The sequence below is a fragment of the Anopheles maculipalpis genome, chromosome 3RL (genome assembly GCF_943734695.1).
Source record: "Anopheles maculipalpis chromosome 3RL, idAnoMacuDA_375_x, whole genome shotgun sequence".
Taxonomy (NCBI): Eukaryota; Metazoa; Arthropoda; class Insecta; order Diptera; family Culicidae; genus Anopheles; species Anopheles maculipalpis.
In genome coordinates, this window is record NC_064872.1 from 51,003,158 (window position 1) to 51,026,857 (window position 23,700).

The 23,700-nt window shown below is 44.5% G+C and overlaps 1 protein-coding gene across 4 annotated transcripts in view; it reads left to right on the top strand.

Annotated features, from left to right (window-relative positions):
- Positions 1-23,700, top strand: part of LOC126561804 (longitudinals lacking protein, isoforms J/P/Q/S/Z-like) — a 76,756-nt gene that overhangs the window by 12,755 nt on the left and 40,301 nt on the right. For 3 of the 4 annotated variants that reach the window (XM_050218127.1, XM_050218130.1, XM_050218131.1), the window contains exons 1-6: positions 12,497-12,652; positions 18,207-18,457; positions 18,595-18,894; positions 18,997-19,150; positions 19,838-20,446; positions 20,631-20,720. In XM_050218127.1, the coding sequence (XP_050074084.1) occupies positions 18,284-18,457; positions 18,595-18,894; positions 18,997-19,150; positions 19,838-20,446; positions 20,631-20,720 (1,327 nt within the window). In that variant the 5' untranslated portion in view covers positions 12,497-12,652; positions 18,207-18,283. Of the gene's footprint in view, positions 1-12,496; positions 12,653-18,206; positions 18,458-18,594; positions 18,895-18,996; positions 19,151-19,837; positions 20,447-20,630; positions 20,721-23,700 lie in introns of those variants that run through there. The other variant, XM_050218129.1, reaches the window with a different exon arrangement.

Sequence of the window (23,700 nt, forward strand, 5' to 3'; positions counted from 1 at the left end):
TGTTGACCACCAAATCCTTGATTTGGACGACGTGGATGGTCTCCCCGGACGGTCCTCGTCTTCGACCTTTTTACAGTCATTCTTAAAATCACTGTACCATTTGTACACATTTTTCTTCGATATTGGACACGGTCAATATGGACAAAAACACTTGGTGCAGCTCCGAAAACAAATTGTTACTCCTAGGCGGGTTGATGTTGTGGATTGAAACGTAGCAGAACTGTCAAAAACACACCTTACTTTTCGGACACAGCAGTGAATGTTTTAATCCAACCATTGCCAGTGTCAAGTTCCTATCTTTGGCTTTCTTGAATACTGGAATAGATTTTGGACGTTGCTAGATAATCATGCTTTTTAGGATGGGTTATAGTCTGGATATGGGGTTTGATGTACGGTTGTATGATCGAGCAAAAATCGATTCGGCTGAGTCACCCGACAGTTCTACGTTCCTGCTTCTTCTTTTTCTTCTTGACCTGTTCAGGATTGTAGCACGTCGTGTCGACATGACCAGGTCTCTAATCAATTTCCAGGAAACTCGGTCTAGGGCTGCATCCAATCTCCGACAGGTTAAAGTCCACTTGATCCAGCCAATGAGCTCGAACGGGTCACTGACGAGCAACTTCTTGGTGTGGCAAGCGTTCGGCATCCTCATCACGTGCCCCAGCCAACCGTTCGAGCCGTTCGAAAATGGCGAGTGCATTGGCAATCTCCGTCAGCATAGTCCAAGACTCCCCCCCGTAGAGGACTACCGGAAGTATCAAGGTGTGATATATCGTGCATTTCGTGCGTTGTTGGAGTCTTCTGGATTGCAGGAGTTTGTGGAGTCCGTAGTAGGCACGATTCCCCTGAACAATGCGCCTTCGGATTTCGCTGCTTATGTTGTTGTCCGAAGTTACGATTGTACCAAGGTAGCAGAACTCCTCTACCACCTCGAGATCGTCGCTGTCAATTGATACTCTGCTTCCGAGCCGGACTCTATCGCGGTCAGAGCTTCCGGCAAGCAGGTATTTTGTTTTCGTCGCATTGATGCTCAATCCAATTCTATTGGCCTCCCGTTTCAGTCCGGTGTACGCCTCGCACACCGCCGCAGTAGGGCTATGTTCCTGCTATGTGTCATATATCTAACGACCTCTAAGGTCATGCCGGCCATTGAATGGCTTACTAGACTTGCCGATACCACGTAGTTAGATAGTCAGTCCTCACTACTGTCGCCTAGTCCACCGGGCCATCCCCTTATATATAAGAAAGAAATATGCTACTATCGTCGATGAATCTTGATCTTCCATTTAAGGAACTCTGGACTTGATTTTACTTGGTACTAGTCAACTTCGAAGAACACAGGATGCTGACTAGACGTTGATCCAAGTACAATAAAATCTTACAGAGAGAGTCACGAACACAGAGAGTAGAGAGGAACACAGAAGAACACATAGAGGAGAGAGATTGGTTTTACCTATTTTTCTACTTGGTGTGAACCTCATAAACATAATGTTAGGGTGATCTCAACGGATCAAACGCCACAGCATATCAAGGTTTTAAAGCATCCCAATCTCCAAAATGTGGGCAGAAACGTAAGTCATCATAAAATCAGATGGCAGATTTCACATAAATTGACAACTGCTTGAGGAACAAGGTTGATAATATAGTAAGTGAAGTTTTCATATTGCCATTCTTCCGGGTGCTGAAAAACCAATTATTTCATGAGCCTTTTAAAAGATATTACCCTTTTTTGTTAAAAATAATTAGCTCCCGTGAAAAGGGGATAATATTCAAAAAGATATTCAGTAGAAAAAAAATTACCGGACGTAAAACAGTTTCTTTCCAAAAACAAATCACAGGGCAGCTGGGCCTCGGGGTCTGCGCTTCTCCTCTTTATCCTCTTGGATTCTCGTACGAACCTATGAGTCGTCCTCGATTATGGCGATCATTTCCACCATCTCATTTGCTCACCGTTCAGGGAAAATCGAGGGATATCCTGTTGTGTGGAAAAGCAAACATCTGTTCAATTTCGTCCGTGGCCCAACGGAGCAGCATATGTGCGTTTTTAAGCGTTTTTCTGCATTTATCCTTTCGTCGTCCTGTGCCTGTTGTTGCCCTGCATCGTCCCAACAGCTTGTTGGGTTGTTGTGCGTTCGCAAGCGTGGAGGGATCATTTCCGCTCTGTGGAGTGCCATGAAGAATGAGCGCGCATGTGTGTGTGTGTGTACTGTACAGTCTGGTGGAGGGTTCTCCTGTACCGGGAGTCCGTTTTCGATGGAAACGGCTAGCCATCAGCCAGGGGTTCGAACTGTATTTGGTAGTTTGTGTGTGCGTGAGGCATTAATTTTTTTTTTTTTTGCTGTGGAGCTTTGTTCATAAGCAGCAACTGCACTACCACAGTATGCACTCCGGGCACCACACCGCATCCTTATTATGCTGTGTAGCCCCTTGCGCGCTGTGATTTTGAACCGTAATGTGGTGTAAACGGGCTCTGCGTCTGGCTTGGCGTGAAGGATTGGGGGAAAAAAAGGACACGCCACAGGACGAGAGATGGATCGTTAAAAGGGACGCTGCAATAGTAGAGGATACGAAACGCTCAAAAGGGAGAGACAGACCGAGGGCACAGTTACGGGTAGCCGTGTCCGTGTTGTGTGTGGAGTGTGTGTGTGTGTGTGTTGTCGGCAGAGGAAATGGAACATGGAAACGAGAAGAAAAAAAAAAAGGTTCAGCGAGCACAGAGGGACACAAAGCGATCAAAACCAGCAACAAAGCCAAAAAAAAAGTGCAGTTCTCTAATGCGTTGTTACGCCAATGGCGCGGCTATTTTTCCTCCTCCTCCTCCTCCACCTCCTATCTCGTCCCGTTCTTGTGATCCTGAAAACAGAAAAGGATCGGGGAGAAAATGTTCTCGGTTCTTATCACGTCGTGCTTCCGTTGTTTTACTGTGTTTCACTCGCCCTTGTAATTTTCCATTCCCTCGGCAATATCCAGCAGTCAGAGCTAAATGGTTGATGCACGAAAACCCTAGTGCTTTCCGTTTTTGGGGTGCATTTTCAATACCAGATTTAGCTTCTTTTTTGTTTCGTCCTCTTCTCCCAACCCAACCCGAGAGAATAAAAGCCTAGTGAAAAGAGGAAAAAGAACATAGAGAGAGAGAGAGAGAGAGAGAGAGAGAGAGAGAGAGAGCGGAAAAGAGGTACATGGTTTCGGTTGTTGGTGCCTGATGATCCCGAGTCCTCCCGGTGGCTTGCATTTTTTGGAAAGGGAACACAACATGTGTCTCCTGGGGATATATGGCCGGGTTGTGTGTTGCGGAGATTTTCTACCTTACGAATGGTTTTTTCATTCTTTCTTGCTTCCCCGTCTCCTTCACAATACAGCCTGCTTTTACACCCGTGGATTTTGGATACAATTCAGGGACGATCCTCGGGGCGAAATCGTTAGCAGAAGAGTGAAGCGCATCCCCTGTCCCTTCTTCTAATTGTACTGCGTCGTATTTTATGCGTGCCCACGTACTGCCAAGGGTAACACAGTGTTGGATTCATCCGGCCTTAGCCCCCGGATGCTTTTCATGAAGCTTTGAGAAACCCTCAGAAAGCTGCTGGTAATGGAAGAGAGGTAGCTAAGGGGCCACACAGCATTCGGGACACGGTTTATGTGTTGAGTTTTAATGGGGGGGGGGGGGGGGGGGTGTGGTAAGGAAATGAAGGAAAACCTCGAGAACTTCCTTTTAAAACTTGCATCGTTTGTAGTTGGCCGGGTGTGTTCGTCCTGTGTGTTGTTCCTTTTCAATTCCGGGGGATCACAAAGGAACAACACGCACGAATACAACCCTCATGTCATGGGGCTTTTCTGTTCTTCCAGAACAGCTTGTGTTGTGCGAGAGCCTTCTGTATCTTCTTACATCCACAGATCATGTCATTAGGGGATCTTTTCTTGATCTTACACGATGAAATAGTTGTAAAGCTTGAGCCTATCCGAGAATTATCAAAGTCCCCGCCCGGTCATCGAATGGTTTACTAGACTCTCCGATACCATGTAGTTAGATAATCAGTCCTCACTACGGGGGAGACGCGGTTCGAATTGGATTTGAACCCCGGTTCTGTCGTTTGAAGACAGGCGCCGCTGTCACCTACACCACCGGGTCGCCCCGATAAAAGTCGCTTATTTGCTTCTTTTATTTCGCTTTTCTTTTCTGATTCAAACGAGTATCAAAGCAAGAGGATTCACGAATGTTAAAAAGTTTAAATAATGCCAAACTTAGTATACTTCTAACGGATTTTCTCGCCTAATGTGTGGATCATTTGTGTGAACAATTTTCAAACCCCGAAAAATAAACGAAGAAGTCGGAAAAGGATCTCTTCTCCACTGTCGATGAAGTTCCGCTTGATTTCCATTGCTTGTGGATGGCGGAGACGCGAACCAAAAAACCATCATCAGATGACGCTTCTTCGCCAGCCAAGGATTGTGGATCGTGTGTGTGTGTTGTCATACGGGTTTTCTGGTTGACGGTGGTCAAAGGTAAAGAGCAAAGCCCCCCCTTGTCCCTGTGCTGTGGTGGCAGATGCGTGTTTCCTTCCTGTTTGTCAGCTTTCAGGCGTGCTTGTCGAAAGTGAAGCGTTTTTGTTTTTCATGCTTTGCTGTTGGTTAAGTCTCCTTTTGTTTGTTCTCTCTGTTTTGTTTTGTGCGCAGTAGGAATCTAATGGGGTGGGGGGGTAGAATAAAGGAAATAGGGGAGCATTATTGTACGACGACAGGGTTTCTTTCGTTTTGTCAGTACTGTACATTTCGTTTAACCTACCGAGTCATATGCATCACCCGGTCCCCGTGTACACGCGGGAGAGTTGCCTTGTTCCGGTGTAATTTTCCCCGTTGGTGGTGAAAAATCCTTGAGGGGTACATGGCAACACAAGCTAACACACAAACACACCGATGTTGTACTTGAGTGTGTACTAGTGTGCATGTTTGTGTGGTGAACATCGTCATCGTCATGAAGAGAGAGGAGGGCATCATCGTGTAATCGGGAAAAAGGATCCTGGATCGTTTCATGGTAAGCGCATTACCCCCACACAAATACACACACACACACATGCATCCGTAAATCGCCCCTTGTTTCGCTAGCTTTTTTTTTTGTTTGTTTGTGTGCGTGTGTGAGTAGCGTCGTCGCGCAAGTGATGCAGTGTGGAAAATATCAAGGGGGAGATCGTACCCTTGGAAAGTCGGATCCTGTTGCGAATTTTGCTCATGAGGGGGTTTTAAAAGAGTGTGTGAGAGAGCGTGTGTATGCGCTTTACGGTTGCACACTCCCAACTCCGGTCAATGCACAGGCGGAATATTCTTTTTCTTTTCCTTTTACGATTTTTATTACTAACGCGAAAGATCACAGCCAAGAGATTCGTAACTTTATTGCTAATCTTTGGTTTATATTTTTTGTTTTGTTTAGCAAAAGATCATCAGCCGAAGGAGAAAGACACAATTGTGCGCACTTTCTACTTTTGTCGAGGGGCATATCCTAAGCTGAAAACTGCGTGTTAGCCACTCTTCTCGCATACATAAAAGAAGGGCAATTGGAGTACCGCCAACACCACCACCACCACCACCACCGCGCTTCTCAACTAACGCTTTCCACAACTCCCTTTTTTGCTTTCCGTTTTTCTGGAGCTTTTCTTCGGTTTCTTTTCCCGTTCTTGGACGTGTGTGCATTTCGACCTTCCTCGCAGGTTCGTCCACACGCCGTTATGCAAAGGAGAGAGGATCTACAGCAAAACACGCACACCACCACCAAAAAGGCACCCATCGATTGCAAAATGCTCATGCGCATAAAGACGCATTGATACGTTGCCGGAGAAGCACGCGATGCTCCCGATGTTAAATGACGGGCTGATGATGATATTTGCCTGCTGTAGCTGACGATGACGATGATGATGCGTGTTTCCTTCACTCGCGCTCGCTCTCGCTCCAGCAGCAGCAGTATGTTGATGTTGTTACCATCATAAGTTTGGTGGTTAGCCCGAAAAGCAGAAATGGGGGTTGGATGATCAAAATGAAAATGCAGCCATTTTATGCGCAGCATCATACATACACGAACAACAAGCGCGTCAACAGGATAATGTGTGGATGGAATGATCCTGTCCTTTCGGTTATGATATTGAGTTGCATTATCGGGGGGTTCCCTCTGTGGTTGATTGTCTCGAAGTTATCATTACGATCTCGTATTGCCTTCACTAAAGGAGGGAATTTGTATCTCCACGATGAAATATAGCTGATTTTGGTACATTCCCTGATCCACCAGGACTCAGGAAGTGAGCGATCAGCGTGTGATGGGGACCGATTTTAAACCAGGTGCCTTTTTTCATCTCCCGTTTGTCAAATTTTAAGTCACACAGCGCACACAAGCGCTGCTCCCTCTCGTCGCAAAAGAAGAATGTGTGACGCTGGTTTTTTCCTCTGTGTGTTTTCTCTTTTAATTTTCAACCCCCTTTCGCCTGAAGCAGCGACAGACGACAGCAGCCAAGAGCACACCTGCGTCGTCTTTGATGGGTATACCTGCTCTTGGCAGAGCGAAATATCACCTTCCAGCAGCTGGCCTGGCCCATTCCTTATATCTCCTTGCTCGAGCAAAATATTGTGGTCAAGAAGTGGTCGCTGAGGAAGTTAAAAAAAAATCGCAAGAAGGGTTTTGTGTCAGGAGGCTGCTGCTGTGTAAATGTATACCACACGAAGGAAAAAAGGTAAAGAAACTGCTGCAAAATAGTAGTTAAAGTGGAGGGTTTTGTGCGGCGCGCGCTGTGTAAGGTGCGTAGTATTCGGTGTTGGGCGCACACGGGAAAAAGGAGGTGTGGAAAAAGCACAAGACAACCTCATTTTTCTTCCAAGGAGCGTTGGTGGTAGGATGACTCTCCCCCCTCTCCTTTGGCCCCGTTGATTTGTTGGTCATTTTTCGCTATAGAGGTGTACGATCGATCTCTCTCTCTCGCTCGCTCGCTCGCTTCGTAGAAAAGATCATCAACCCACACACAAGCACAGCATAAAAAAAGCAGTTCCCAAAAATCTCTTGCAATATTATATCTCCATGCTTACTTTTTTGGGGTCTCTCCCTGTCCTGCCTGTCCTTTGACGCGCACACACCAGAGCCCTCTCACCTCCCTCCAGTTCAGTGTCGCCGCACCGCCTCTACACTGACCCATGACCCACCCGTGGCGGTGGAGGAGGAGATGTGTATGTGTGCTGTCACGTCTCGTGTGTGGGTTGTGTTGTAGCTCGTTCCCGTCTCGCTTGTGTGTTGATTTTTTGGGCGAAGAGTATAGAGAAGTAAGCTTAGCTGAGCTTAAGCGCACTTTTTTTTTCCTTCTTGCTGGCTTCCCTTGGTGCGGTTCTCATTTTCTTCTTTACGGAGGAGTCTCTTCGGCGTTTGTTTGGCTCTGCTGTTGGCGTTGGGTTTTCGGGTTCGGTTTTATCTTCCAGTTCCGCCTCGAGCTCTCGCTCCTTTTTCCTTAAACATTTTTTTTTTTGGACTCCGCTTTGTGTCGCCCTTTTTCCTTTGGCCCGAGTCGCTTTCTTTTGGCTGCCAAGATCGAATGACTACTGCCCAAGCTATGTGTATGCGTGTGTGTTTGTATCTATGCTTCTATGTAGTGTTGGTGAGTTTTCTTGTTCTTCTGGTAGTATCATTCAGCGTTTTTTTGGCAATTGGTGAAATAGTAGTGCGGTTTTTTAAGGTTGCTGAGCAACAACAGCAACCAACCCTCCAACCGCATGGGTTCAGCTTTTTTGGGGTAACTTTATTTTCCATTTTTTTCCGAGTTTGTTAATGGAACGGATTTGTTTGCATCGTTTGGGTCACCGATGTACAATTGATCGGGGTTGGTAGCTATGAATCACAGCGACTGAACCAGAAATTGGAACAGACGAGGGAGTTGTAAATGTTTGAATAATATTATGCTGCTTAAGTTAATACTACCTCCTCTGGGACCTATCCCTGTTTAATGGAGTGATTTGACACAAATATTCATACTTTTTTTTCGGGGGGGGGCTGACTTTAATTGATCATTTTATTATTTTTCGCTTTAAAATTTTCTCCAATTTTGAGTTTTTAATTCAAATCATAAATTCCATTGCGCTTTTTCCGTGTGCTGCATTTTCTCCGCGTTGCATTCACTTGTTTTTGCTTGCAGCATCATCGTTTTTTGTGTTGCAAAACTTCTTTCGAAAAAAGGGGAAAAAATCTTCTTCATTGATTGTCGCTTTCAAACTCTTCTTCCATCCCAAAAGCCGATCAACGGATGGGTGTGTGTTTGGTTGTTTTGTCCTCTCTCATCCTTCTTCTCTTCGCTTAATACGTGCGTTTTCCAACTCCCAGTTGGGGTCTTTCCATGAAAAGCTCGTCATTTTATCTCGTTTCCTTTCCCTTCTGCTTTGCTTTTCTGTACGCGAGTGTGTGTTTTTTGTTGTTTTGTTTCTTTTTTCCTTTCTTGTGGCAGTTTTTTTTTTCTCGGGTAAATTTATCTACCTTACCTACACTCAACCCTGCCCCGCATTCCACGCACAAGAAGAAGGTATTTCCGATGGAAATTTCCTTTCTCTCCGACGATCGACACCACACCAACTTATTTGCTCGTGAAGCACGCACACGCACACAGGAAAAACTCCTCACATATCAAAGGAAAGGAGGAGCTCTCTCTCGCTTACGCGGGCGGCAGTTTCCTGCGCGCTACACATTTTGGTTTTTTTTTGTGGGTTTCTGGTTTTCCATTCCTCTGCGCGCTTTGCTGTGTTTTGCCCACCGTTTTTGGATGGGTTGGTGTTAACAGACGGGGATCGATCGGGTTTTGGTTTTTGCGACGAGAATGTACGTATTCCGAGTCTCTACTCCGCGTCTCGTTCCGGCAAGCCTTTTTCCTTTTTTTTTGTCTTGGGTACTCTTTTTCTTCTTTGGGATCTCTCTGTGCTTGCTGCGGGTCCCCGTATCGAGTTTCACATTTCCTTTCCCAAAATTTATGCACCACAAAATGTGTCTCCTCAAAGCGAAGGTGAAGAAGAAACGTATGAAAAACACGCACACACACACACAAATATCACAAGATATCATGCCTGAAAAAGTACAGAAAGGTAGAGGGGGATCGTCATGATGCCAGGTAGCGGCATTTTCTTTCCTTCTTGTTTTTAGTGAAAAAAAATTCTTAAGAAAATTTGTGTTTTTTTATATGATCGAATATTTTGCAACAATCCTCTGGAGATTGGCTAAAATTGATCATATTTTTTTAACTTTTTGTGGATCTGTGATGTTATGTGTACGGATCAAGATAAGAGATCAAGTTTCATTTATTTTTATGATCGTAAACTTTGGCAAGAGCCCCCTGCAAAGCTCTTGAGAGCACATAGATGAAGCAGAAGATGGATCCTTTTTTAGTAAAATGGTTTCTAAAACAATCTTTCACACCGAGCAGAACAGTTCTTTCTGTGTTTTCCCTTGTGTAATATTTCGTAAAACATTTCCAACACACAGACACACACAGAAGCTTCTGTGTTCTATGTTGCTAATGGGAAAGCGCGTCCATTAGTAGCTCTACAGCTCTACAGTGGAGAGTATTAGTAAGGTTTGACCGTACGATCCACAGGCGAACGAAACATGGCCGTATGCTGCCTGCTGCTGCTAGTTGTGTTTCGTGCCGTTTAGCTACTCCCTGCGTTGCTTATGAACACACACGCACACATTGGTATAATAAAATTGAAAAAGAGGGTTGGGGTTTCGCGCTGTGGCGTTGTGCAGAAGAAACGAAAAACATGCGAAGGATCGGTCGAAGGATGAATCATTCTTCTGCTCTACTGTAATGTGTGTGTGTGTGTGTGTGTGTGTGTGTGTGTGCAAGAGTAAGAGAGTTGCTGATATTGGAAAAGGAGCAACGATTCCTGTTTCGCGCAGGTAACGTACATTGGTGTGAGTGAGAGAATAACTGCCACCTTTATAAAGCTGAACTTTTATATATCCGTCGGGGGAAGCTGTTGTTTTTTTTTTTCTAAAATATGTCCCGCTGTTGTAAACGAAATCTGTAAAATCCTTCCACTGCATGGGACCAGAATTAGAATGGAGGGAGACACAAAAGCGGCGATTTTTACTTTTTCCTTGTTTCCCTTTGCTAATCCGGCAAAGTTTGGGACGAGCTTCTCCAAGAAAATTGAACTTCCATTGATGAAAGAAATGTATTTTATTCTTCTTTTATTAAAAACCTCTACATGTACTACGTAGTGATAAGTATCAGGCGCATAAGCTGGAGAAGTATGACGCTAAAACTGAAGACGGGCACTGTGTAAAGTGTGTGCAATGGCACTGATTTTAGTATCTGAAGAAACAGCACCACCAGATGTGTGGTGTATGTGTGAAGAGCAACGAGGGAATACTGGAGGTCATATTTTCTGTCATCCGTCATCCGACAACCGATGTGTATGATCCAATAGGACGCGGACGCCTGGAGTCCAGAAACTGAGGATGTGAGGATCTGATGATGACGATGATGATGATGATGATGGTGGTGGCTTTTTATGCGTTGGTGTGTTGTTTGTCTCGAAGTGCCATTTTGATTTGATTTTATTTCAGGAGGATGGTACGGAGCTGTAGTACCTGTTTGTGTTTGTATATTTGTGTCTAAAGAGAAGGTATTTGAGTATATTCCACATTTGTGATCCGACATTACACGGTTATAATAATGCGCAGAATTGATGAAACTTTAACGGCTTTGCTTACGAATTGTTTCATCGATCACAATTTCCCTGTAAGCTAGATTCGGGATTTGAAATATAAATGAATAAGTCTTGGTATAAAAGCTTAACATTAGGTTTGATTGCCTTCCGTTCAAACCAAAGATCCTCCATGTTGTGTGCCTTTTGTTGAAGTACGTTGGATCGGCTTTCATGTTCTCTTTAGCATTTACTATACACAATTCGATCTTTGTTTCACCACAAATCGTTTACTGCTGTGGGACGAAAAAGGACAAACAGATCGTACGGGTAGAAGTAGTGGAGAATGCCCCCCCCCTCGCCTGTTTTGTTCTCGACCATATCATGTGGATGTGTGTGACGATTTTCCACGCACACATCGTTACTAGCAAATACGGCTGCTGCTTATGCTGATGAAACACATGGCAAAGGCAATGGGAAAGGATCTCTGCTCCCTAGCAAAAGGTTTCCACCGTCGCTGCTGCTGCTGCCGCCGCCACCGCCGCTGCCGAGATGGCTTGGCGTCCATGTCGCCAAAATGGCGTAGTAGCGTTCTGAAGAGTGTTGTGTACTCCGTGCAAAGCACAAGCGCGCGCTGTAGCCGAAGGGTAAAAAACAACTGGTGGTTGTGTGTGTGTGGTACGTGAGTCAATGTATGCGCGACTAACGATCACCCTTTTTCCTTCGTCAGGTTTTTTTAGTAGCAGCGGCCCAGGAATAAAAGAAGGTGGTGGTGGTGGTGGTGGGGTTCGTGTGTGTGCTGAGGAGGGAAGGTATTTGCGAGTTTTGAAATTCTCCTCATCATTCTTGTACGGGAGGGATCCTCCAAGGTGTGTGTAAGTCTGTTTGTCAAGCAGGCAAAAACAAGCAAAGCAAGCAAAGCATTAGCAGGGGCCATTCGCACTTTCCTGCTTTTCCGACGATGCCCGCCGTGCCTTACCCGTAGCGCGGAGGGTAGCGCATACAAGCTTTGTACGAGGTTGTGTGTGTGTGTGTGCTTTGAATGACGCACACACAAACACAACTATTACGAACACGCGCGGGGTCGGCACACAGAGGCTTTTGCGTTTGCGATCGCATCAATATGATTTTCCTCCTTTTTCAACATATGTGCAGCCGGATGAGGGTCGTCTTCATCATCATCATCATCATCGTCATCAGCATCTCCCCCCAGTTGTCCGTTGTGTTGTGCTGCATGTCTCGTCGAGGCGGTCGAGGTCGCACAGTTCTGTTTCCCTGTGCACATTAGTGTGTGTTGGTCGCATAAATTAGTGTGTGGAGTAGGTGAAGGGGAAGGCGAGAATTAGTAGAGGCAGTGAAGCCAATTCGTTGTTAAAGCCCAAGCATTTACAATCAAGTAGGCGGTTGTGTCAGTGTGTGCTGCGTAAAAGCATTAGATTCTCTCGCACTCTCTCAGTCTCTGCATTCGTTTTTCTCGTCTCGTTTTGTTCGTGCGTTTGGCATCTCTGTTACTCCCGTGGCAACGAGCCTTGCGTGCGTGTGTGTTTGTAAGAGGGTTGCTTTTCTCACGCGTTCTCCGAGAGAGAGAGAGGGAGAGCGAAACCAAGTGCGTTCGGTTGGGCCTTTTGTGTGGAGTTGCCGAGCAGCAGGCTTTTAGTTGCCATCGGCGCGTCCATGAAATCGTGTCGCTTGGTTCGTGGTTGCGGCCTCGAAAGCGGCGTGTGAAGTGCGGCGCACATTTTTTTTGTTGCTCCTGTAAAGCAAAAGCAAGAAGAAAAAGAAATTGAAACAAAAGCGCACAACTTGGTATAATAACGTGTAACCGACCGGCAGTTGTGTGTGTTTGTGCGCGCGCGTTTGTGTTTAAATGTGTGTATTGCAAGCGAGAGCGAGAGTGCCAAAAGATATTTTGTATTTTAATAAGAGTGTGTAGTACCGTGTTTGATGGAAGCGCGCACGCAGCCGACCAAGCGATCGTATGCGATATTTAACGTGTGAGGTAAAACATTTTCCTTCGTTCTGGAATATTTTTGGGTTTTGGGTTGTTTTTTTTTTTCGCGTGCATGTGTGTTTGTGGGGGGCGTGTGGGTTTTCTTTTCACATCAAAGTAGTGGGTTTTTTGGGAAAGAATGTTTGCTGTTGGCCATCGGTGTTATTCCTCGTGCGGGTAAAAGATGGTGAACTCAAAATGCAATGTGTGTGGTTTTCTTCTAAAAGTATTTGCTTGATCTTTTAGCTGTAGAGTGTGTGCAGTGTGTTGTGGTGTGTTTTACCGAAGGTACGCTTTAGTTCAACGCGCGTTCAAAGCATTGAATGCGAACTAAGTAACCCGTGCGGACACGGTATGCGTGTCAACCATTTTTTTCCCTCCCAGCCGCTTAAAGAGGAATTAAAAATGGCTTTTATGTGTGACACAAGAAAGGATTTGTACTGCTGCTGCACTATGAATGCAATTGCGAAAGATCTAGAACGAAGTGACTTTGTATTTTCCCCTCCGCTTTTCTCAAGTTTACCACCAGCATAGAGGATTATGAATGTGTGTGTGTGTGTGTGTGCCGAAGCAAGATAGTGTGAGATATGATCCTGATGGCAAAAAAGCGAGTGTATGTATGTGTGTGATGAGAATGTGATTTCCTTTATGACGCTTAGCAAAAATGTCGAAAATAAATGTGATTTACACAGAGATTTACGCCGTTTTGTATCAACCAGTGGTGACGATAAAATAATCTTTCCATCGCCTACCCAGCTTTTAATGGATATATGGATACTTCTCGTTAGCGAAGAGAGGAATTGGCACTCTTTACCTTTCGTTTTCCAACATTCATCAATTGTTGCTATGTTAGCTCAAAAAGGTTATCCGGTTAGAGTGTATGTGTGTGTGCGCGTGTTTGCATGTATGGTTTGTGTGTGCTTATAGCTGCTCTAGCGTGCCTGTGGCGTGCGGTCTCCCCGTATGTTCACATTAACGCTTTAACCTCGTCGGAAAGTCGGAAAAATATGGCAGCGCAAGGGAGAAATCCAAGTAGCAAGAGGGCGCAATATGACACCCTATAGCACCGCGCGCCGTCAAGAGTTGGGTAGTTCTCTCGCTACACCCTGTCCGGACGCTTTTTGTGTGTGTGTATGGGTGGTTTTTGCTGCTCTGTAGTGTGTGTCGTGTGGCACAAAGCGCGCGCTCCTCGAGGGTGTCTATATTGAAGAATAGGGCAGATTTAAGAATGGTTTTGTTCATGGAAGGAGAGAGAGAGAGGAGGTGGTGGTGGTGGTGGTGGTGGTGACGCGGTAGTGCGTGTGCGGAGTGGATGATGAACGAAAGCGATCGTTCCCGCTACACACCCAAGGGGTCGTCGTCGTCGTCGAGAAATAGGATGGATGTGCCTCTGTGTGCCTGTGTGTGTGTGCTTATGTTCTCCCCACATCGCATAAGCCCCGTTTGTGGTGTGGTTAGTTGGTGATTTTGGTCGCCTTGCGACGACGACACGACGGCCCACGTACATTTGTTCGAAACGCTGCCGCCTTGTGCTCTGTGTGTAGCGGGGCATCAGAAAAACAAGTCAACTCATTTCTCAAGTGGTAAATGTTGGTGTCTCTTTCATTTGTTCTTGTTCTATTTCCTCGCTCGCAAAAGGAAAAACATGCACAGACGAGGAGGAAACGAGACAAAACGACAAGAGGAGTGGTGTAGAAGTCTGCATGGACTACTAGACTAGTACACCCCGCAACAAGGGGGAATTAACCTTTCGTTGCGCGTTTTGTTTGTTGTTTTTTTTTTTGCACCATTTGTTTTTAGCCAGGAATATGGAGTGTGTTGTGTTCTTTGCGTCTTGAATGTGTGGGATTATTTGCTTGAGCGAAAAAAGTTTTTTTGCGAAGACTACAGATGTTGTCTTTGGCCCTAGTCGGGAGCGTATGCTGTGAAAAAGATCAAAGATATATAAATTTAGGAAGCTTCTTGTATCTTAAGCATCATTTTTGTGTTATTAAGGATGTCAGGTTACTCGAATGTCAAAAAATGGCGATCAGAAAATTCTTCCAACAAATACGTTATTTATTCCACGGTTGAAATGTTGAAACTGTCAAAACGAATAAGAAAGAGAGGGACACGATGCATTTTGCGATCAATCATCGGGTCGTACCTTTTTAAATGCTCAAGGATGTTCTTTTTGTCCCATAATCCTTCATTCTTACCGATCACGTTTTTCTTTTTTCATCCCAACGCGCGTTCGACAGTGAAGAAAAGCGCGTCACTCGCTTGCCTATAACGATACTACGAATGTTTGTTTGTTGGTAGTAGTGTGTACGTGTTCCGTGTGCATGTCTCTCTGACTTATATGTCCGGTGGGTTTGGGTTCGCTCGCATGGATTCAATGATGGAAAAAGCATTTAAGCAACGCGCACTCCCTTTTTCCTTTCCATACCGCACCCCGTCGTCCTTCCCCCCCGGTCATACTTCATGGCCCTGATGACACGGCTGCTGCGTGTATCATCGTGCTTGTATTTAGGCTTATCGCCTTTTTCTTCTCCCTTTCAAAGTGGGTCGCCATTTTCTGCCTCTCTTTCCGACGAGAGGGTTTTCCCCCTTCAAGTCTGGGAATCTTTCGCGTTGCTGTTGGTGGTGTGGTTTTCGCGTTCTTTCCGGGCGGTAATAAAAGTTCCACCGGCGGCGTATATGATGAGGGGCACACACATGAAGCCAACGCTAGCCTAAAAAGTGAAAGAGAAAGAGAGAGAGACAGAGATGAGTTGTGGTAAGGTGAGAGGGGGTGACTCTTTTCACTTTATTTTGCACTACTTTTTTTGCGATGAGCAACGGGTGGAAAAGCGAACGCGCCGTGGGGTCCAAATATCCTCTCTCTCTCTCTCTCTCTCTCTCTCTCTCTCTCTCTCTCTCTCGCTCTCGATTTTCACATTCATTTCCTTTTGCTTTTCTTCTGCTTGAGAACATACATTTTGAGAGCTTGGGTTCGATCGTAAAGTGCATTTTATGTGTGTGCGCTCGTGTGGTAGAGTAGTGTGGCTATCAGTGGTGTAGGACCAGCAACATACACACTAGCTGATCAATAGGTTGAATCTGGGTTTTTCCATTATGATTTTCCAACAGCGGGGTTTTGTCTAGTAAGATCTCTACTAGACAGGCTTGTTTGATCAGTCACTTAGTTTATGTTCCGATATCTCCATATGTGTTTAAACATTGCGTAAGCTCAATTCGCCATTAGAATCATATGCTCTTTTAGTCCACATAAAGCCGTGAAAAAGCATTTTTGGTTTCTTATCGATCAACTACACCACCACCACCACCGTGTATGTGGCCACCCTATCTCTGGCAACCATTTATCGATCGATTACTATTTAGTCACGTCGCGCGGGGCACGCACAAACAGCTTCGTGTATTTCACAAGAATGTGGAAATGTGGCTGAAAAAAGGCTTGCATGTGTACGCGCCGCCATCATCGCCGTCGTTACGACTTTTGGACACACTTTCTTGCTTACCCCCAGCGAGTATAATGATGATGGGTACCCTCCTTTTGGGCGAAAAGAAAGTGATCCGATAAATGGTGGAAATTTTTTGAAGATCGTGTGTTCACAATGAGATGATGGTGGGTTAGGTTGACGCATAGAGTGTGCGGTTGGGTATGTGTGTGTGTGTGTTGGAGTGGCAGGAAGGAAGGGGATTGGAAGAATGTAACATACATATACACACACTGTTAGGGGGATTCGCATGAGCTTCCATCATCGTTACCACCACGTGATCACCATTTACTTACACCACACTACCTCATGCTCTGTGAGAGGAAGAATTCGGTATATGTTGCATACTAAAATGGTGGACATTTTCAGATGGAAAATGGAAATGATGTAGAATGTAACATTTAGAATCTTATGCGCTGGCCTTTTTTTTGTTGATCTTGTGTGTTATGAGACATTTTTGAATTTGCGCGTATCAGTGCCCCCCATATCTTTGGTTTCTTTCTTTGTGTAATGATGTGTATGTGTGTGCCCTTTGATGTTTTGACCACAACAAAAACGGTCTAGTAGCCTCCTATTGTTGTGCGCGCGCGTCCATGATGCTAATGACCCCCTCTACCCCTGCTCCTTCCATGCAACGAGTGGGTTGTGGTGGAGAAGGTGGCGACGTGTTGTGCGTGTTTTCTTCATTCCCCGCACGCGTATTATATCGCAGTTTGGTGGGTTGTGGATCAAATACCTTTATGTGGGTCACAAGTAAATATTTTTAAGCTTTCATTTCACGCACACACGACCAAACCGTCGTAGAACGTTGATGTGAGTGTTTGTAAATGAGTGAGAAGGCAAGCTCGAACGCGTAGATAGAGGCACATAAAGAGAGTGAAACGCTTTTTTTCCTCCCTTTTGCTCGTTATTCGATCGCGTACGTCATCTTTAATCGAAATACAGACTTTTTTCCGCCTGATTCCCTTCTTTCAAGCTCTCAAACCTCAAACGGAACGGGTGTGGTGTGTGCGCGCGCGACTTTTTGGGCTTGTAAAAGGTTTGTGTACGTGTGTGTGCGCTGTGGTGAGATTAAAGTCGAAAAAAGCGCCCCACTGTTTAAGCTATGTTGCTCACTTTTTTATGTGGCTGGCTATAATTTTTTACATACATGCTTCCCACCTAAAAAAAAAGAACACATGGGAACAAGTGTGTTCAGGGTTTTTTCTTCGAATATGCTCTCAAGAAGCTTTACTTGAGTGTATGTGTGCGCGCTTAACTCTTACTAAGTGGTGTGCAGAAAAGAAAGGAGGATCGCGCATGTGTATCACACTTACCATTTTCGTATCTTCCTGTCTCTGCTTTAACGTTCGATTCGTAACCCGAAAACCAAAAAAAAAAAAAACACTGGCCAAAGCGTGCGGGTTGTGTTGTGTTGGGGGCCACAAACCAACCCACAGCAGTGAGCTTGGTGGCGTGTGGTATGTCATCGCTTTCCTTATTAAAATTTGGTGTAATGTGATTTTGCTGTTGCTGTTTTCTGCAAACCTCCTTTCCATCTGTGATCATTAGCCTCGATTCCCTTTTTTCCCGGTCTCGTGTTGATTGTTTCCGCTTCGTGGTGGTGTGTTGTCCGTTTATTTCGTTCTTTTTTTTTTGGTGAAGGGGGTAGTGGCAGTGGGACACAAAAGCTTCTCGAACGATTGACAGATAAATTGCCTTTTTTTTTCTTCACTAAAAGAGGTCCTATGTTGGTGTGATGTTTTGTGAATACCCTTTTTCTTTTATTTATGAATATGAGCAAATTGATTGACCACTTTATGGTTACGTTTTTTGCCATGCTATCTATGGGTGGGTAATGAGTATTTTACATATTTTTTATGTTACCCATAGTTAGGATCCTTCTCTGGAGATTTGGGATTTTCCCTCTCCAGTGCTTCCCTCATCTTAGGATTTTCAAGTCACACATGTCGTTATAGTCAAATTGACAAATTAGTGCTGTTTGTTTCATTTTCAATCTTCAAGCAATTTAAACATCCAATAACCCTCTCTCCAAATAACTGATTTATTAACCAACGCATTTTGATTTCCTTTTCGCTCCACAGAACCGACACGCATAAACAAGACAAACAAAATTAACACAACATAAAACACAGTCCACGGCTGGAAGAAGGCTCACACCATGGACGATGATCAGCAGTTTTGTCTTCGATGGAACAATCACCAGAGTACACTCATCTCGGTGTTCGACACACTGCTGGAGAATGGTACACTGGTCGATTGTACATTGGCGGCCGAAGGAAAATTCCTGAAGGCACACAAAGTTGTTCTGTCGGCGTGCAGTCCCTACTTTGCAGTAAGTATTTGTCTTATTTTATTTTTCCCATCGCTCTCAGTCGACTCTGTGTTGATGTAGAAAAGATAAAGCAAATAAAGCATATGTGAAACTCATCCTTTTCTTTACCCCTTCGCTTCAATTCTTCTCTCTTGTAGACCCTACTTTCCCAACAGTACGACAAACATCCGATCTTCATACTCAAAGATGTGAAATTTCAAGAATTGCGCGCCATGATGGACTACATGTACCGTGGCGAGGTAAACATTTCCCAGGACCAGCTGGCCGCCCTACTAAAGGCAGCCGAATCGCTGCAGATCAAGGGTCTGTCCGACAATCGCAGCAGCTCCGGATCGTCTGCGTCAGGATCAGGAGGAGGCGTGCATCCGCAGCAGCAACAAAAACAAAGCGATGCACCTAGCGCAAAATCACTTCAGCCTCCCGTACCTGCTAGCAAGGTAGGTTGATTTGCCAGGAACAGGATATTGTTTCTTCCACGAGTGAAGGAAATCGAACTTTATTCATGTTCTTTCTTTTGTGCCATTTTACATCACCTTTAGGGTTCTGGTCTGACGATCGAGAACAAACGGAGCTTGAAGTCGGAGTTGCTCGAGTCCGATGTGTCCGGTTCGCGGGAAGGCTCCACTAGTCCCACGTCGCGAAAACGTAAAAAAGTTCGCAGACGGAGTGTAGATACGAACAACCTAATAATAGGTAAGCATTGCCACCAAAATCCTTTCTTCTCCGAGTCCATTCCCGGTCAAGCGTATTACACTCTCCATCGCACTCGTCTATATCTTATCTTGCGGAAATTCGAATGAATCGATCAAGACACGTACCACAGCTCCACGACACTCATTTCGTTAGTGCTGTGGTTCAGCATTGTCAGGCATTTTTAAAACGTGATAAATGTTCATATCATGTTGATATGGTTGATCACATTTAAACTACGGAAAAGAAGACACCGAATTTATTTAGCATCCGTGTTATATGGCGATGTGGTTGTTATCAGAACGTATATGCTGCTTCTTTGTTGTTAGTTTATTGTAATTGCTATGATTATGATGAAATGTTTCATAGCAATTGATTGTAACCGTTCCCACATTAATGTGAGAAAAGTGTACGTGTATGCAGCATATAATCTATGCTGTTTTGTTGTGTTTGTTAGCTTTTATGAAATTGATAATGTGTTTGTGACAAGCGTTTTTTTTTTCGTTAATTGCAATTCAGTGTTTATATTTTTAAATTAAATTACCCTTGAAGTAAACCAAAACGAGTGTCTGGTTTGAATGCATTGCTGCTGCTGGATGAATCTCTCATTTCCTCTAGTGAGCTCAATTATTATCATACTAATTGTTTCAAATTTCTTCTATTCCTCAACACCAAACGCCGCAACGTCAGATAATCATGACCAGCATTCAAATTCCTCATCACATTCAATGCACACCGGTAGTGGCGCGAATGCGGCTGTATCAGCAGTCTCCGGCACCTCCGCCAATGTCGCCGCCGCCTCATCTCTGTCCTCGTCGTCGTCCAACGCTGCCGCTGGTAGCAACAGCAGCGCTAACGTGCTGTCGGTTGCCGCCGTGGCCGCTGCCGCCGCACTCAAAAAGACTGAAACCGTTCAACAGGCCGAAACATTGAAACTCCAGAAGCAGCAAGCGGCCGCCGCGGCCGCTGCTCAGTCCTCTGACGATGATGAACGATGTGGACCAGGCAGTGTGGCTACCGGCACCGAACACGACGATGGAAACGACCTTTCGGACAATGAGCACGATGGCGACGGTGGTTCTTCGGTAAAATCTGGCTCGCGACATCATCACCTGCGAGATGGCAGCAGACGTGGTAAAACTTCCACCTCGTCGATGGGAGAAATGATGATCGAACCGAAGAGCGAGTACGAAGATGTGCAGGACGAGAATGTTGAGGATTTGACAATGGACGATGAAGATTTAATGGACGAACTGGACCAACCCGGACCGAGCCACGGTGGCGATGTATCTAGTCAAGGTAAAGTAGAGTGTGCTGCTGCTGCTGCTGCTGCGCCTGCATTTGCTTGATTGTTTTACAATCGTCAGACAAAACTAACGAACAAACTGTTTACGTTTCTTTCGATTTTTCGATCATTCCGGAACGATGATGCCCTTTACGGTTATGAATTTACTGAATCAACACACATCATACCATCATCCAGGGTATGCACAATGGCCGATGGATCGTGAGCAGAACGAAGCGTTTATTGCCGCTCAGGACGCAGTTGGTGGACAACATCGAGACGCACAAGGTAAGCGAGCGTTTTTAAATTTTCAAATTTGGCCAAGATGTACGATACATAAAACGTGCAACTATCCTGCCTGCTTCTTTCTGGTAATGAAAATTTCGTATGCGAAAAAGAAACGTACGTTAATCGTGCATATTTTCAGAGAAAATCAAATCGAGCGTAAGGAGGAAAGTTGAAAAAGGATGCCTTTGGTGTTCTGAGAGTATTTAGACAAGAGCTTTGTGCTAATATGACTCCCTTCTCTCGATGCGCATTTCTCGTCGCGGTTTTTGATTTGTAATTCAATTCACGGTTTATCACGGATAGTGTTTTATGGATCGTATGTCTTACCAAAACGAAAAACGAAAAAAACATTGTAAATTTGTTATCTCTTTCTCTATCTCTCATAGTTTGTTTGTTTGGTTTTTGTATTATTATTACTTTTACTTGCAAAATTGATCCTTTTTTTATATTAAACAATACGGTATAATCACAATACAACACAAGCAAAAATAGACAAAAGAGCAATTTAAAACAATATAAAAATTTTCCTTAGAATTAATATTAGTTTGATTATCTTCCTTACCGCCTCATTGCTTATTCATTGAACAAAACAAAAAAAAAAAAAGATATGCAAAACATTAATCCTTTCCAACAATTAATACTGGAACATACTTTCCCTCCTGCTCTCCAGCTACACGCAACTTTGTCATGTGTGTGTGTATGTGTGTTAAAGTTAACTAAAATATATATTAAAGTAGTAAGCAAGAGAAACTCGTTAGCATCGCTGCAATAATGCGTGGGGGGTCGTGGTTGAATTAAAAAAAAAGTTAGGGGGGTGTAGTGCTGCGTGTGCATATAGCAAATAATTAGGAGCTTTAATTTATTGTACTTTATGCTACAAGATCCTCTAGGCTTTGAGAGTTGTAGTCATTATGAAAATAAGGTGTTACCTGTCGGTGGATAGTCGGCTCTTTGCCAGCTTTCCAACAAGCAACAAGTGACAGTCGAATATAAATGTCGCGAATAGGTTAGGTAGCAGGCGTGTGTGTGTGTGTGTGTGTATTTCTGTGTAACGCGCTCGAGAAAAAAATGTACTTTTTATGACAATGATCATCGCCCCGTGCTGATCATCCTGCGTGCAATGTTTCTTACGGTTAAATCGGCTTTAGGTCGTTTTCCATGTTGGGAGAACGTGGTGTGGACTTGTTGTGAGGGTTGGTGGGCGGTTTGAATTGATGCTAGAAGGGTAGCTCGAACGATGATGATGTGCGTCATCGTGGCTTGTGTGTTGCACAAAGAAGAACAGCGATGTTGGTTTTCTCAACTCGGTCCTTCGCAGTCTATGTGTGTGTATGTTTGTTGTAAGACGCGTAATGTCCGTGTTTAATGTCCACCCACGGATTTTTCATCTGTGCAGTTGCAGTTGTGCTACTTACTATTGCGAATGCGAAATGGCCTTGTTCGTGTGATATAAATCAAGCAAGAGAAGCAATTCAGGACGGCATTGAAAATACCATGTTTTCGGATTGGTGTTTGTTTAGTAGATTTGGTTGTATTTGACACAAGATACGTAATTATTTTTGCATTGTAAAATAGATTCAAACAAAGAACGGCTTTAAATTGTGAGCAAATTATGCTTCAACAAACTCATATTATATGATGCTTAATTCAGCTAGCTTATTAAGAGATAAAAATGAGATAAAATAATATGCGTGTCAGAAGATGCTGATCAAATCGCGCACGAACGAACGAGGGAAGAAATAAATATGATCGGTGTTAATAACCTTCGCCAAAGTTAAGTTAAAGTCATCACACACGCACGCGTGCGTCTAGCCCCATACACTTGCTCAAAAATCCATAAAAATACAGCACGTTGCATTATTGCACTGTTGCAATAATGATACAGCAACACAAAAAATCGCGCCTTTACTCTATCCGTTCGCGTCTTCACTCTTTCTTTCCCTCGCTCTCTGTCTCTCCAGCAATTTTTGGGCGGAGAAGCTCTAAAACATGTGGAGATCGTGTTGTGTGGTGTTGTTTTATTTGTGGCTCATCACCTCCAAGCCACAGCGTGGCGCGCACTCCCTTGCCTCTCTGCACAACTGTATTTATGACTCCTCGAGTTGACCATATAGCGCGTGGGCGAAAGGAGTAAAACATCACACACGGGCGCACAATGCAATGTCCGTCCGTCCGTCCGCGATATGTGTCCTCTCTGCCCGCTGCTGCTACTATGTCCTCTTCGTATTGTCCATCGTGTGTTTTTTGTACTGTAGAATGACATTTACACGGTCCCGTGTATCTCGCTTATTTTTTTTAGCCTTCCTTGTCATTGCCGTTGCATTCGGATATATGCAGTGTGGAGAGCTGCTTTTAGATTTTATTGCCTTGATGCTGTTTGTTTCTTTTTTTTATATACAATTCTTATTGTAAATCCATACACGTCCCGGTCGATGATGGCCATCATCACTGTATCCTCACACTGCTTCTCTAAAAGTGTATGGTGAGTTTTTTTAAAATTCATCCGATCATCGGCTCACAAATGGTGACTCGCGGGAATGATGATGATGCACTGTGCACTTTTTTGTGCGCAGGGAGAAGAGGCAACAAAAAATGGATAACCCTCCTTTTCAGGGTGGTTGTAATTTTAGTGGCACACACCACACAACCAACAATAACGCCATCGGTGTTTTTTTTTTTTTGTGCAATGCTATTTATTGTTATTGCACCAGAGGTCGACTTGGTTCTTCGTTACAAAGGGAGGATCGTTTAAAGAGCTTAGTGTATGTGCGTGCGTGTGTGTGTTATGTTCAGTGTATTCTTGAGGGTTAAGAGTTGTGCAAAATTGTGTCTTATGTCCTTCTGTATGCCTCTTTACACTGTTTTTGATGCGTTTTTACTCTGCAGTGCAGTGCACACACTGAGTCTCAGTACAACAAGGTGTGCTTTTGTATAGCGCCACGTTTCCTTTTCAGGATGTTGTTTCCCCGTTCCCGATTTA